The sequence below is a fragment of the Hyperoodon ampullatus genome (genome assembly GCF_949752795.1).
Source record: "Hyperoodon ampullatus genome assembly, chromosome: 3".
NCBI lineage: Eukaryota > Metazoa > Chordata > Mammalia > Artiodactyla > Ziphiidae > Hyperoodon > Hyperoodon ampullatus.
The window spans coordinates 13,881,888-13,896,248 of NC_136916.1; the positions used below are offsets into that span (position 1 = coordinate 13,881,888).

Sequence of the window (14,361 nt, forward strand, 5' to 3'; positions counted from 1 at the left end):
GGCAGGATGAATAAAGACCCAGATGTAGAGAAGGGACCTGAGGACACGGGGAGGGGGAAGGGTAAGCTGGGACGAAGTGAGAGAGTGGCATGGACATATATACACTACCAAATGTAAAACAGATAGCTAGTGGGAAGCAGCTGCATAGCGCAGGGAGATCAGCTCGGTGCTTTGTGACCACCTAGAGGGGTGGGAGGGAGACACAAGAGGGAGGAGATATGGGGATATATGTGTACATATAGCCAATTCACTTTGTTATACAGCAGAAACTAACACACCATTGTAAAGCAATTATACTCCAATAAAGATGTTTAGAAAAAAAAAGACAAACGGATGTACATGTTACTTTGTAACATGGTAATAATTTACCTGAGTTGTAGCAACAGCAGAGGGTGCAGACGACCCAGCAGATGGGGAGAGCGCTCCCACTTGCTGTAAATGCCCAGAAGGTTGCTGAGGTAAATGAGAACTGGAGACAGGAGTACTGGATCCTGAGCCAGATGCTACATTTGGAAATGATACTGCTACATCACTGCTGCTATAAATACCTACAAGAAAAAAATCTTATTTAAATATTTTATAATTTAGCAGTCAAATTTGTCACAGATACACAACATTAATCAATAAGTTAGAATACCCACATTTCCTCCTGATCCCTCCCACAATGATAAATTTTATTGATGTCAAAAAAAAAAAAACACGGTCCGGGAAGATCCCACATGCTGCGGAGCGGCTGGGCCCGTGAGCCATGGCCGCTGGGCCTGTGCGTCCAGAGCCTGTGCTCCGCAACGGGAGAGGCCACAACAGTGAGAGGCCCGTGTACCGCAAACAAACAAACAAACAAAACCCCCATGAACTAAATGTATAAATACTGACTTTTCATAAAGCACTTGTCTTAAAGAAACTAATACTTTTTTCATACGTCAAAGATGATTTGTTGGGCTTCCCTGGTGGCGCAGTGGTTGAGAGTCCGCCTGCCGATGCAGGGGAGATGGGTTCGTGCCCCGGTCTGGGAAGATCCCACATGCCGCGGAGCGGCTGGGCCCGTGAGCCATGGCCGCTGGGCCTGTGTGTCCGGAGCCTGTGCTCCGCAACGGGAGAGGCCACAACAGTGAGAAGCCCACATACCGCAAAAAAAAAAAAAAAAGATGATTTGTTAAGAGACAGATATCACATCAGGAAGTGCTTTGTAAAAATAATAATAAGGGGTTTAGGAATTCCTAAGAGCAGTAACATGTTTCTGAAATAGGAGAATGAAGAAATTAGAGCTGTATAAAAATCACTTGGTAAGCTTTTCAAAAATGCAGATACTAGAGCCCCAGCACTCATGATTGAGAAGGTCTGAAATGGGAAGAGACTTTGTTTTAGAAAGGTCATCCACATTACAGAGCAGAAAATAAAATGGAACAGGACTAGACTTGATATTCCGAGAACAACAAAGAGCCTGATGCCACTGGTGGGACACAGCAGTGAGAATAAAGAATACAGGTGGATTCTATAGATATTCAGGAGGTAGAATAAACAGGACTTTATGACTGACCAAATGGGGTATCTAAGTAGCAGTCGGGGTGGCCAGGGACCAGAGGATTAAGAGATGATGGTGACGTGTAAAGCTAGGTGGTGGTAGCATTCACTTCAGAGAACACTGGAAAAGAGGAAAGAGATTTGAAAGCATTTTCAGTAGCATCACAGGGTTAAAAAGCCAGAAAGAAAGAGTAGAAGCAATTCACTCTAGAGAAGTGGATGGACAGAGGACAGAAAGAGAAAATGAGCAAAAGTTAAGCAGAAACTAGGAGTTACTTTAAAAAGTGTTTTGTGGGTTTTTTGTTTCTTTTTTTTTTCAAGATGGGAGATCATGCTCTTATGCTGATAAACAAAGAGTCCACAGAGAAGGAGAGGCTCTTTGAGGATAAAGGTTAAGAGACAGGAATCTCTATAAACCAGTGGGGTTCTGAACCAGGGGTGATTCTGCTTCACAGGAGACATATGACAATGTCTGGACACATTTTTGGTTGTCAAAACTAGGAGGTACTACTGGCATCTAGTAGGTAATGGCCAGGGATGCTGCTAAACATTGTACAATGCACAAGACAGCTCCTCAAAACTAACAATTATCTGGCCCATAGAGTCAACAGCAATGGAAGCTGAGAAATCTTATAATAAACCAGGGCTCTTGGGAGGGTGGGAGGGAATAAGACCTTAAGAACTTGACATTATAAACAAGAGGAAAGCAGAAAAAAAGAACCTAAGTATGCTATAGTCAAAAAAATTTTTTTGAGAAAACACAGTGCTTGGTTATATCAACAGTAAAATTTACTTTGTTCTAAAGAATATAAATATTATTGATTCATAATAAATAAAATTATCTATAATCTTCAAACAAGGGGAATACAAAAATTGGGACATTTTTAAAGGCCTTACAACCATAATTGAGGCTCCTAAGAATCTTTTTATATCTACAATTTCTCCAGAATAAAGATAATTTATCCACTTAACAAATACATTCATTCCACAAACATCTGAGAGCTCACTGTTTGCCAGACATTATTCTAAGCCCTAGAGATACAAAGCCATTCAAGATATGTGGTCTCCGCCTTCAAGAAGCTTAGTGGAAAAAAGAGACAATTACAAAAGACCGTGAAGAGTACTATGATAGAGATATCCTCAGGAGGCTATGAGTGCATAAAGAGGGTTATCTAACCCAGACCTGGAGTGAGAGAGGATGGGGTCAAAAAGCGAACTGGGAGAGATGGGTGCCTTTAAAGCTAATTTCTAAGGGAGCTACAGGACAGAGGTGAAGGGCATTCTGAGGAAGAAACAGGCGCCACAGAGCCAGGTGGATTCTAAGAACTTCCAAGTGCCATCCGTGTAGCTTAAGCAAGAAATGAGGCTAAAAAATAAGCAGGAATCAAATCAAGAAGAACATTAAAAGTTAAAATGTTAAAAGTTAAAAATTCAGAGACAATCGGAAGCCACCAAAGTATTGTAAGCAGAAGTCTGGTGTGATCAGATTGGTGTTTCAGCAAAACATAAATAAATCACTGGTACAAGGCTGAGAACAGATTGGGGAGGGGATTTAAACAGAGACTGAGAAAGCTGTTAAGGGCTGCTACAATGATACTGATGAGCAAAAATAATAATAATATTAAAAAAAACAAACCTAAGGTAACAGCAGTAATGAGACATTACAAAGACAACATTCGTAGGACTGGTAACTAATTAGATCTGAAGAATAAAAAAGAGGGAAGAGTCAAAAATGACTCTTAAACACCAGTAAGTGACTGTGAGAGTGGTAACATTCACTGAAGTAGAAACAGCAACTGAGAGTATCCAGCACTTGTTACTATGTGTAGGTCACTGTGCTAGGACCACAGACCAATGAAGTAACTATTACTCCCATTTTACATATGAGCAAACGGAAGTTTGAAGAAATAAACTAATTCCTTTAGTGACCTAGTAGATGGTAGAACCAAGAGTCAAACTCATAGCCATGTGACTTTACAACCAAAACCACTTCCTAATTACATGTTTGAGGTTGAGGTTGATCATCACAGTCTTTGAGATGCCTGTGGGACACAAAACTCCTATATCATCTAAAACAGAATGGGATGAGCCTGAAGCTCAGCAGAAAAAATCAGGTCTGGAGACACAAATCAGGAGCCAGAAGGATGACAAAGATAGAATAAGTAAATGTGAAAACTCAGAAAGGCTTCCTGTTGGCCTGCTAACTAGTTCATATTTAGAAACACGGAAATTTCATATTAAAAAGCCTAGATTTCTAATTTCTCCTGAAAAACCTGAAGCTCTGTCAACACTGGATACTATATTCTGAAATAGCAACAATCCGCCCGAGCTCTGGACAGGGCATTGATTCCTTAACCCACCAGAGTCCCACCATTCCTTATGCTTCACCTCTTCGTCACTCATTTATGTTACCTACCTAGCTCCTGTAAGTATTTGATTAAAAACCTGTGATATGGGGCTTCCCTGGTGGCGCAGTGGTTGAGAGTCCGCCTGCCGATGCAGGGGACGCGGGTTTGCGCCCAGGTCCGGGGGGATCCCGCGTGCCGCGGAGCGGCTGGGCCCGTGAGCCGTGACCGCTGGGCCTGCGCGCCCGGAGCCTGTGCTCCGCAACGGGAGAGGCCACAGCAGTGAGAGGCCCGCGTACCGCAAAAAAAAAAACTGTGATATGGAAGCTGGTCAAAGGCAAGGCAAGGAAAAATGAGATCACCCAGGAAAGTTCTTGGTGTGATCAAGAGAAGAGGACTAAAGACAGGACCTAGGGAACATTACCATTTAAAGGGTAGACAAAGAAAGATGGACCACAAAGAACAAAATAAGGAAACAGAGAGAATCTTAGAAACCGCCTAAGAGAATTTCAAAGGAAAAGGTCAAATGATTCTATTGGTCATTTAAGGTAAGGCCAGAAAAAGAAGTCATGAAAAGTCACAAGAAATTTTGGCACGATAACTCTTTTAAGAAGTTTGGCTGTGGAGGACAGAAAAGAGCACATAAATGCAGTGAATATTTATAAACCTACATTCCAAAGGACAGGCATGTAGGTGAGAAAAAAAAAATTGTTTTAAGTTGTTTACCCCATAGTTCTTTCAACAAATACTTATTGAGGTTCTGATAATAATTTTTTAAAAGGCAATGAAGATAGCAAAGAACAGAAAGGAATTCATCCTTCAAAGAACTTATAGTCTCGGGCCTCCCTGGTGGCGCGGTGGTTGGGAGTCCGCCTGCCGATGCAGGGGATACGGGTTCGTGCCCCGGTCTGGGAGGATCCCATATGCCGCGGAGCGGCTGGGCCCGTGAGCCATGGCTGCTGAGCCTGCGCGTCCGGAGCCTGTGCTCCGCAACGGGAGAGGCCACAACAGTGAGAGGCCCGCATACCACAAAAAAAAAAAAAAAAAAAAAAAAAAAAAAAAAAAAAAAAAAAAAAGAACTTATAGTCTCACAGCAGAGCTAATAAGTACTCCCAAGCTACTATGATACAGGAAGGAAATGCTAAATACCATAAGAAGGACATATGATACAAAAAACGACTTAAGTTCAGAGGAAGAGACTGGGGTGGAAGAGTTCCAGAGAGAAGTACTTGAACTCAGCTTTTTCAAAGTACCTTAAAAGGTAGAGTGCTGATTTTTTTTAATGTCAAAAAGCATACTATACATGGAATCTCCAATTCCCAAAACTAAAAGACAAAAGTGAGCTGGAGGCAGCAGGCTGAAATCACAACAGGACAAGTTTCTGACTGAGACAAACGTCCTGGCTCTCCCAACCTTGTGATCTTAAACTTTGTGAGCCTCCATACTGTTCTCTTCTAAAAACCAAGATAATAGCTACCTTAAAGGTTTTTGAGAATACCCATGTAAAGGCTCTAACAGTGCCTAATACACAGTAAGTTGCCATAAATGGTAGCTATAGCTATTTTAGAGTTAGTGCTCTAGTTAAAAATTTATCTTTAAGTCAGGAAAGTACAGTATTTTAATTGTCAGGTCCTCTAATATCCGTACTACACTTTGAAAACTGCAAATACCATTACCACATGCAATAATATATCATGAAAGTATAATACTGAGAAGTAAAACTGTGGTGTGTTTGAGGATCTTCAATCTCTAAACTTAAGTCTGTTTTTTAACTGCATTAGCTTGATCTTAAATGGGAAACTGCACAGCTAAAAACGCAGCAATCACACTTTGAAACTGGTATTCAGGTTACTGTAATAAAATAGAACAAATCAAAATTTTCCTTTCCTATCAAGTCAGGAAAGCATGGAATTCTAAATATTTTTCTGAAAATGAGGATCACTGGCTCACCTCAACTCCCTCATACCTCAGGTATGATGGTACAGCATTAACCGTTCACTAAGACCTCTAGATCCTTTTTCGCAGGGCAAATAATCCTCCTTAGATTGTTCTATACCTGCTTTCTATTCAACTTCACTCTATTTTCATCTTTTACAAGTTATATGCTATTTTAATCTAAATCAAGGTGACATTCATCTAATTAAATATAACTGAATCCTGCAATGCACAAGCTCAAGGAAAATACCCTCAAATTCACCTGTTCAGGATACAATATTGTGCACCTGCCGTTCAGGGTAGCTGTACCAGTTTACACTCTTCACCAACAGAGACCAAGTGCCTGTTTTCCACCTCACGCTCGATTTCATCTAGTCTTTAGATCTTTGTTAATCCAATGGGCAAACAAAGGTGCATTACCACACTTTTACCTGTGTGTAACCAGGCGTGGGAGGACGTGTGGAATGAGCAGTGTCAGGAGGAGCGCTCCTCGTGTGGAATGAATTTTGGCAAATGGAACTGGCGAGAGAGGAGGCCCGGGCTTAGGACCAGCCTGGGTCAGCCGTCACGTGTGACAGTGGCGGTGAGGACGGAGACCTGCTCACCCACCCACGGGCGCCCGAGAGAGAGAAGCAGCGCAGGTATAACATGCAGCTGTCCTGAAAAAGGCTCCCCTCTGGGGTTCTTAGCGTCAGGGTGTGCCAGACAAGACCGTGCTTGCGTCTCCTCCTCTGTCCGAAGTTTCCTTGGGTTCCTCACAGATGTCTTGGCACCCTTCAGGTCTCAGCTCAAATGGCACCTTCTCAGAGAGGCCTTCCTTGACCACCCTATTGAGTACTGCAACCCCCTCACTGCACCCATCTACTTCCCTGCTTTATTTTTCTCCATACTCATTATCACATTTATCATTCTGCGTGTTTTCCTTATTCCTTTTGTTCACTGTCTTTCCCATGTCCCTCTGAAATGTACTCTCCATGAGGATGGGAGTCTGCTTTGTTCACTGCCTTATTCCCAGTATTGTACTTAGAGCAGTGCCAGGCATACTAGATTTGCAATACATATTTATTATTATCATTCAGTATTGAATGAGTGAAATTCTATTTGGCAAGGCAGTATAGCTTAGTAATTAAACTTGCAGGGTTGGGCTCATTTGGACCTGAGATCAGCTGCGTGACTTTGGTCAAGCAACTTAATTTCCCTAAGCTTCTTTCCTTAAAGGTGAAGTGGGGAGCTTCTCTGGTGGCACAGCAGTTAAGAATCCGCCTGCCAATGCAGGGGACATGGATTCAAGCCCTGGTCTGGGAGGATCCCACATGCCAGGGAGCAACTAGGCCCGTATGCCACAACTACTGAGCCTGCACTCTAGAGTCTGCGAGCCACAATTACTAAAGCCTGCGTGCCACAACTATTTAAGCCTGCGTGCCACTATTTAAGCCTGCATGCCACAACTACTGAAGCCCGCATGCCTAGAGCCAGTGATCCGCAACAAGAGAAGCCACAGCAATGAGAGGCCCACGCAGCACAGCGAACAGTAGCCCCTGCTTGCTGGTAGAGAAAGCCCGCATGCAGCAGTAAAGACCCAATGCAGCCATACATACATACATAAATCTATTTTAAAAAACAAAAAAAGAGGTGAAGTGGGGCTCATGAGAACACCTTGTCGTTTATTAGGTTGTAAGGATTAAATGCCTGGCACACACTAGACACTTAGAGGCTATTGTTATTGTTTCATAAGCTGTGTAGACTAGGAGTCTTCATTTGTCTTTTCTGTTTCTAGGCTGCTCATTTGAGGCAAGTGTGCATATGTGTGCAAATGTGTGTGTGCGCACAAATGTGTGCTCTAGCAAATTTATCATGCTGTGAATGAACTAGGCCACCTTCACAGGTACTTTTAAGAACTGGAGTCTCAGCACAAACAGTCCCCATTTTTTACTCACGACAATGGGATGTTTTAAAATAAAGATACTGTAAATCAACTATATTTCAATAAAAAATTTAAAAAAAAGAATGAAATGAAAAAACAAAACAAAAAAGAAACAAAGATGCAGAATGATACAGAGAGTGGCAGTAACATACTGATTCATTTATCCATCCACCCAAGAAATATTTATTTCATATGTACTAAAAGACAGGCACTGTGCTCAGAGCAGGGAATAAAGTAGGGAACAAGACAGAAAAGATCTCTGTTCTCCAGGAATATACAATTAGGGAGGCAAACATCAAAACAAACATATGGGACTTCCCTGGTCAAACTCTGTGCTCCCAATGCAGGGGTCCCGGGTTTGATCCCTGGTCAGGGAACTAGATCCCACATGCATGCCACAACTAAGAGTTCGCATGCCACAACTAAGGAGCCCGCGAGCTGCAACTAAGGAGCCTGCTGGCAGCAACTAAGACCCAGAGCAACCAAATAAATAAATTAATTAAATATTTTTTAAAAACACAACTATAAATTGTGGCAAACGCTATATGATGGAAGAGAAAGGGTATAATGAGAGTGAAAAATTAAGAAGCAGAAAAGATCTGTCTGAAGAAATGATATAACAAGACCTAAAGGTTAGGTATGTAGTTGTTAACCGAACAAAGAATGAAGCAGAAAAGCTCGTTCAAAAGACAAGTTAAGGGCTTCCCTGGTGGCGCAGTGGTTGAGAGTCCACCTGCCGATGCAGGGGACGCGGGTTCGTGCCCCGGTCCGGGAAGATCCCACATTGCCGCAGAGTGGCTGGGCCCGTGAGCCATGGCCGCTGGGCCTGCGCGTCCGAAGCCTGTGCTACATAGCAGGAGAGGCTGCAACGGTGAGAGGCCCGCGTACCGCAAAAAAAAAAAAAAAAAGACAAGTTAAAAAAAGGTAATATGGCTCAAGTATAGTGGAGAGAGTGGTAGAAGACAAGGTTAGAGAGGGGAAGGAGTAGATCTCACAGGACCTTGTAAGCCATGTAGAGGTGTTTAGAATTTACGTTAAGATCAATAGGAAGGGGACTTCCCTGGTGGCGCAGTGGTTAAGAATCCACCTGCCAATGCAGGGGACATGGGTTCAAGCCCTGGTCCGGGAAGATCCCACATGCTGCAGAGCAACTAAGCCTGTGTGCCACAACTACTGAGCCTGCACTCTAGAGCCCACAAGCCACAACTACTGAAGCCTGCGTGCCTACAGCCCATGCTCCGCAACAGGAGAAGCCACCACAATGAGAAGCCCACGCACCGCAACGAAGAGTAGCCCCCGCTCTCTGCAACTAGAGAAAAGCCCATGCGCAGCAACAAAGACCCAACGCAGCCAAAAATAAATAAATAAATACTTTAAAAAAAGATCAATGGGAAGACAATAAAGACAAATAGTGAGAACTGGATTTTTAAAATATCATCCCTCTAACTGCTGTGTAGCAAATGAACAGAAAGGAGGAAGAGTGGAAACAGGAAGATCATTTAAGAGGCTATTCCATAAACTAGATGAAAGATTATGATCCTCTGGAAATGGCAGTGGAACTGACCATGAAGAAAGATGTGTCTGAAGTGCATCTAGAAGTTAAAATCACCTAAACTTGATAAGCTATATTTGGTAGACAGAGTAAAGTATTTTGCATCAATCCCAATTTTGTTCATTATGTGTTGTTTCTTTTGAATTTACCCGTAAAGACAACACATACTCATTATTTAAATTTTAAGTAGATGGGAAAGTAGGAAAAAAAATCAACCACAAAGACTGTTAATATTTTTATATATTTTCAAACTTTTTGGTGCAGAATTTACGGTTTTGCTCTATATAGTTGCCTATATACTGGACACAGAATTTTTAATCCTCTTACACTTACCATACATATTTTCTCATTTCATTTAAAAATATTTTAAAATGTTTTGAATATCATTTTGATATCAATTGAATACTGCAGAGCTGACCTGATTTTACAATATTCTACAAATATTTATGCACCTAATATGCCCAGATACAATACTTGCTGCTAAAGATGCTACAAAGAAGAAAACAGGTACCATCCTTGCACTCGTGAAGCTTAAAGTAAAGGAGTCACACGTTAAATAATCACACAAATATTAGTGCTATGATGAAAAAGTAGAATGTGCTATGACAGAATACGAGGGGTAACTTAAGATTAGCAGTACCAAAAAAAAAAAAGAGAGAGAGAGAAAAGAAAAATTCGCAGTAAAGGGTAGGCCTTTGTAAAGTGACACATAAACTAAAAGGAAGTCCTTAGGGGAAGTTCTAATTTTACTTGCCTAGACCTCTTTCCCATTTCTTTTCCAAATAGCACCCTATTTTCTATTAGGGAAGTACCCCTCCTCCGCTTCATGCACTCCTGGCCCAGGGATGAACATGTAATCCAATCTGAGGCGAACTGTCTCTGCTGGGAACTTACACCTTGAATGCATGCTCATAAGGGCAGAGAATGATCAGACCTAAGTTAGTCTAATGGTAATAATATTAGGAGTCTATTAGTTCTTGTTCACTTTGTCCTTTAAGCTACCCTTATTTCTCTCCTCCAAAAGTTTTAGAATAAGGTTTTTCTATTAATTCTCTAAAATAACTGTATATATCCAATAAATTACTTTTTGCTTACATTCGACAGAACCTACTTCTGTGGCTTACGTACAATGGACCCTAATGGACACAGCCACTGTGGTATAATAAACAAAGAAACAAGATGCTCAAAATGAAGCTAGGGACTTCCCCCGGTGGTCCAGTGGTTAGGACCGCTGCAGGGGGATTAGGACCCATTCCAAGCTTCCACTGCAGGAGGTGCAGGTTTGATCCCTGCTTGGGGAACTAAAAAAAAAAAAAAAAAAAAAAAAAAAAAAAAAAAAAAGAAGCTAGAATCCAGCCCAAGAGTCAGCTCAGGTAAAACCTTGCAGGCCATAAAGGACTTTCCAATTTTGTAGTAATGGAAAGCTATTAAAGTGTCTTAACCAAGAGAGTGACATGATCATAATAATATTTTTAAGAGATCACTTTGAATACAAAGTGAACAATGCCTTAAAAGACAACAGGGGCTTCCCTGGTGGCGCAGTGGTTGAGAGTCCGCCTGCCGATGCAGGGGACACGGGTTCGTGCCCCGGTCCGGGAAGATCCCACATGCCGCGGAGCGGCTGGGCCCGTGAGCCATGGCCGCTGAGCCTGCACGTCCGGAGACTGTGCTCAGCAATGGGAGAGGCCATAGCAGTGAGAGGCCTGCGTACCACAAAAAAAAAAAAAAAAAAAAAAAAAAAAAAAAAAAAAAAAAAAGACAACAGAAGAGTAGAATCAGGGAGATTAGTTAGGTAGTTATTGCAATACTTTACACAAAAGATTTTAAGTAACTTAAATTTGGTGAGAATTATGGAGTGAGCAAAGCAGAGGCTCAGGAGTGAGCCCCAAGGAATTTCAACACCAAATCAGGATAAAGGAGAAGTCACAAAAAACTAAAAAGAAATGGTCAAAACAGTAGGACAACCAAGTGAGGGGAAGTGGAAAAAGAAGAGATGGGGAAGTGATGTAAGATGGTCATGTAAGAAGAAAACTGAAAAATACTCACTTGGACTTGACAATGTGAAAGCTATTCCTGACCTGAGTGTAGTAGTAGTTGCAGAAGCCAATATGAAGTGGTTCAAAAAAATAAATAAATCAATCAATGGGGGAATTTCTGTTTCTGGCAACAAGGCAGACTTGACAACCTAAAAACCTTCCTAATTAAAAGTACCTAAATGTGAATAGCTAAACCCACAAAAAAAAAATTAGGGGTCCAAATAAAGAGGAAAGGCCTTAACAGCTGCCCTGAAGCAGCCAGCCTATGTCAGGAACCTAGGAGCTTTGGCTTTAATGCTCACCACAAGGAAAAGAGATAAAACCTTGGGTCTCCAATGGAGGGAAAGCTGAAATTGATGAGACCCTGTTTATATAGTTTAGACTTTCCCATGGCTACACTTTTAGGGGAAAACTAACCCATCCCTTCTCCACTCCACCCCCAAAGACCCCCGCAAAACACAAAACCCAAAAATCACGGCATACACAGGGAGAAAAATAAAATAAGGAAGTTTGTCCAATTTGATCTGAGCTTTGGATGGAGGATGGAAGATCTGCCTTGAGAATTTACAGCCACAGCCTTGCCTTCAAATAGGTTTTGGGTCTGAACTTACACCATCTGCCTGGTCTGGTAAATCCCAAATGCTGAATCAACATAAGAAGAGGTCAGGCAGTACCGTCATATAGCAGAAACAAACACAAAACCTCTTTGAAGGGATATATCCTCAACCCAGGCTAGAAAATGAGTTTGCAATCCAAAATTAGAAAACATGGAAAGAACAATCCCCTTGATCACAAGTTAGCAGACATTAAGATCTGACTATCTTCTAAGAACCTTAGAAAATAGAAACAGCAAATAAAGATTATGAGATAAAGATTTTAAATTATTAAGAACCTAAGAGAAGAAATCAAAAATATGAGAAAGGAACAACATTCTATATAAAAAAGAACCTGGGATATCCTTCTGTGGTTAGCAGAATTCCCCACGTTTCCCTTCTACTGGTTATTCAATCAAACACTAATCTAGGTACTGCTCCGAAGGCACTTGGCAGATTGAATTAAGGTACTCATCAGCTGACCTTAAAATAGGTGGCTTATTCTGAATATGAGGGTGGGCCCAGTGTAACTGAATGAGCCCTTAAAAACCAAAGAAGGGCAGAAGAGTCAGTGGGAGATGCAGAAGAGAAAGCAAGATAAATGCGGCAGAAGGGGACGTCAAGAGAGATTCTAGGTGTGAAAAGGATTCAAAGCATCACCTTTTCTGGCTCTAAGATATAGGGACACGTGTGCAAGAATGGGAGAGAAGCCTCTAGGAACTAAGGGAGGCCCTTAACTGACCGGAAATGGTGACCTTGGTTCTACCACTCCAAGGAAAGAACTGGATTCCACCAACAACCTGAATGAGCTTGGAAGCGGGTTGTTCCCAGAGTCTCCTGACAGTAAGAGCTGGCCAACACCGTGATTTCAGCCTTGTGAGAATCTAAGCAGAGAAACCAACTTACCCCACCCAGACCTCTGACTGTGCACTAAGGAATTTGTCTGGTTTTAAGCTGCTAATATTTGTGGTAATTTGGTACAGCAGCAAGAGAAAACTAATATACTTGCAGTGTCAGAAAGTAAGGAAGCATTAAAAGAATAGTGGGGACATATCAAAAGGACATGGAGTCAGCTTAAAGGGCTCCCAATGCCCAATTGTGAACAATCTGAGCATCACAACAAATGGATTATAACCCATACAAATCCATAAGTCCATACTGAAATAAACTGAAAGTCTGACGAGGAATGAAATATTTACATAGTCTCACAGTTTATTCCACAAAATACTAATTATAAGGGGGAAAGAAAACCTTTTCATTGGAAAAGTCTCATTATATGCCATGTGACAAAATGCAATGGAAAGATCATTTCTAAAATATATAACCCTGGGACTTCCCTGGCGGTCCAGTGGTTAAGAATCCACGCTTCCACCACAGGGGGCACGGGTTGGATCCCTGGTCGGGAACTAAGATCCCTGCGTGCATGTGGTACGGCCAACAAAAAAAATAAATAAATAAAATAAAACAAATAGCCTGAACGTAGTAACTTCAAAAAAAAAGACAAATCCAAAATAACTGGCCTATAATCCTCAAAAATTAAGGCAGCTGTCAAAACTCAGATGGCGTCTAAAGACTAGATGCTAGTAATCTGGCGATATTAATTTCCTGTTCGTGATAGCTGTACCATGATATTATAGGAGAATATCCTTGTTTGTAAGAAATACTTAGATATTCAGGGCTGACGGGGCACTATGACTGTAACTTACTCTCAAATGGTTGAGGAAAATAAAGTTCTCTATATTTGCAATTTTTCTGTAAGTCTGACACTGTTTCAAAATAAAAATATTTTTAGATGTGAGGAAAGAGCTGAACGCTCTTAAAAAACAAGAAAGAAAAACAAAACCAGACCAGGTCCATTAAAAAAACAACAACAGGGCTTCCCTGGTGGCGCAGTGGTTGAGAGTCCGCCTGCCGATGCAGGGGACAGGGGTTCGTGCCCGGGTCCAGGAAGATCCCACATGCTGCGGAGTGGCTGGGCCCATGAGCCGTGGCCGCTGAGCCTGCGCCTCCGGAGCCTGTACTCCGCAACGGGGGAGGCCACAGCAGTGAGAGGCCCCACGTACAGCAAAAAAAAAAACAAAAACAAAACACCCAAAGAATTCGTAAAATTTAAAAACACATTCACTAAATAGAAACAATAAATAAATAGAGCTAAAGAAATGGTGAGTGAACAAAAAAGAGTTAACAAAAGTACAGATATAGCACAGAGAGATTAAGAAGTGGAAATTATAAAAGAGAGGGTAAGGGACATGAAAGACAGATGAAAATCTAAAAAAAATTCCTCAAGAATAGAAAGAATAAGAAGAGTAATAATTTAAGATATAATGCCTACAATTGTGTCCAGAATTGATAACAGACATGAATTCTCTCAATGAGGAAGTACAAGAAGATCTTAAACAAGGGAGTGTGGGGAAAACAGTCTGAGGTTTAGGCACACAAATAGGAATGTGGG

General features: G+C 41.6%; 1 protein-coding gene across 2 annotated transcripts in view; it reads right to left on the bottom strand.

The window, feature by feature from the left end:
- Positions 1–14,361, bottom strand: part of MLLT10 (MLLT10 histone lysine methyltransferase DOT1L cofactor) — a gene marked incomplete at both ends in the record, with an annotated part of 247,795 nt that overhangs the window by 26,808 nt on the left and 206,626 nt on the right. For both annotated transcript variants that reach the window (XM_079698968.1, XM_079698967.1), the window contains one exon: positions 370–548. In XM_079698968.1, coding sequence (XP_079555094.1) covers positions 370–548 — 179 coding nt within the window. The remainder of the gene's footprint in view (positions 1–369; positions 549–14,361) is intronic.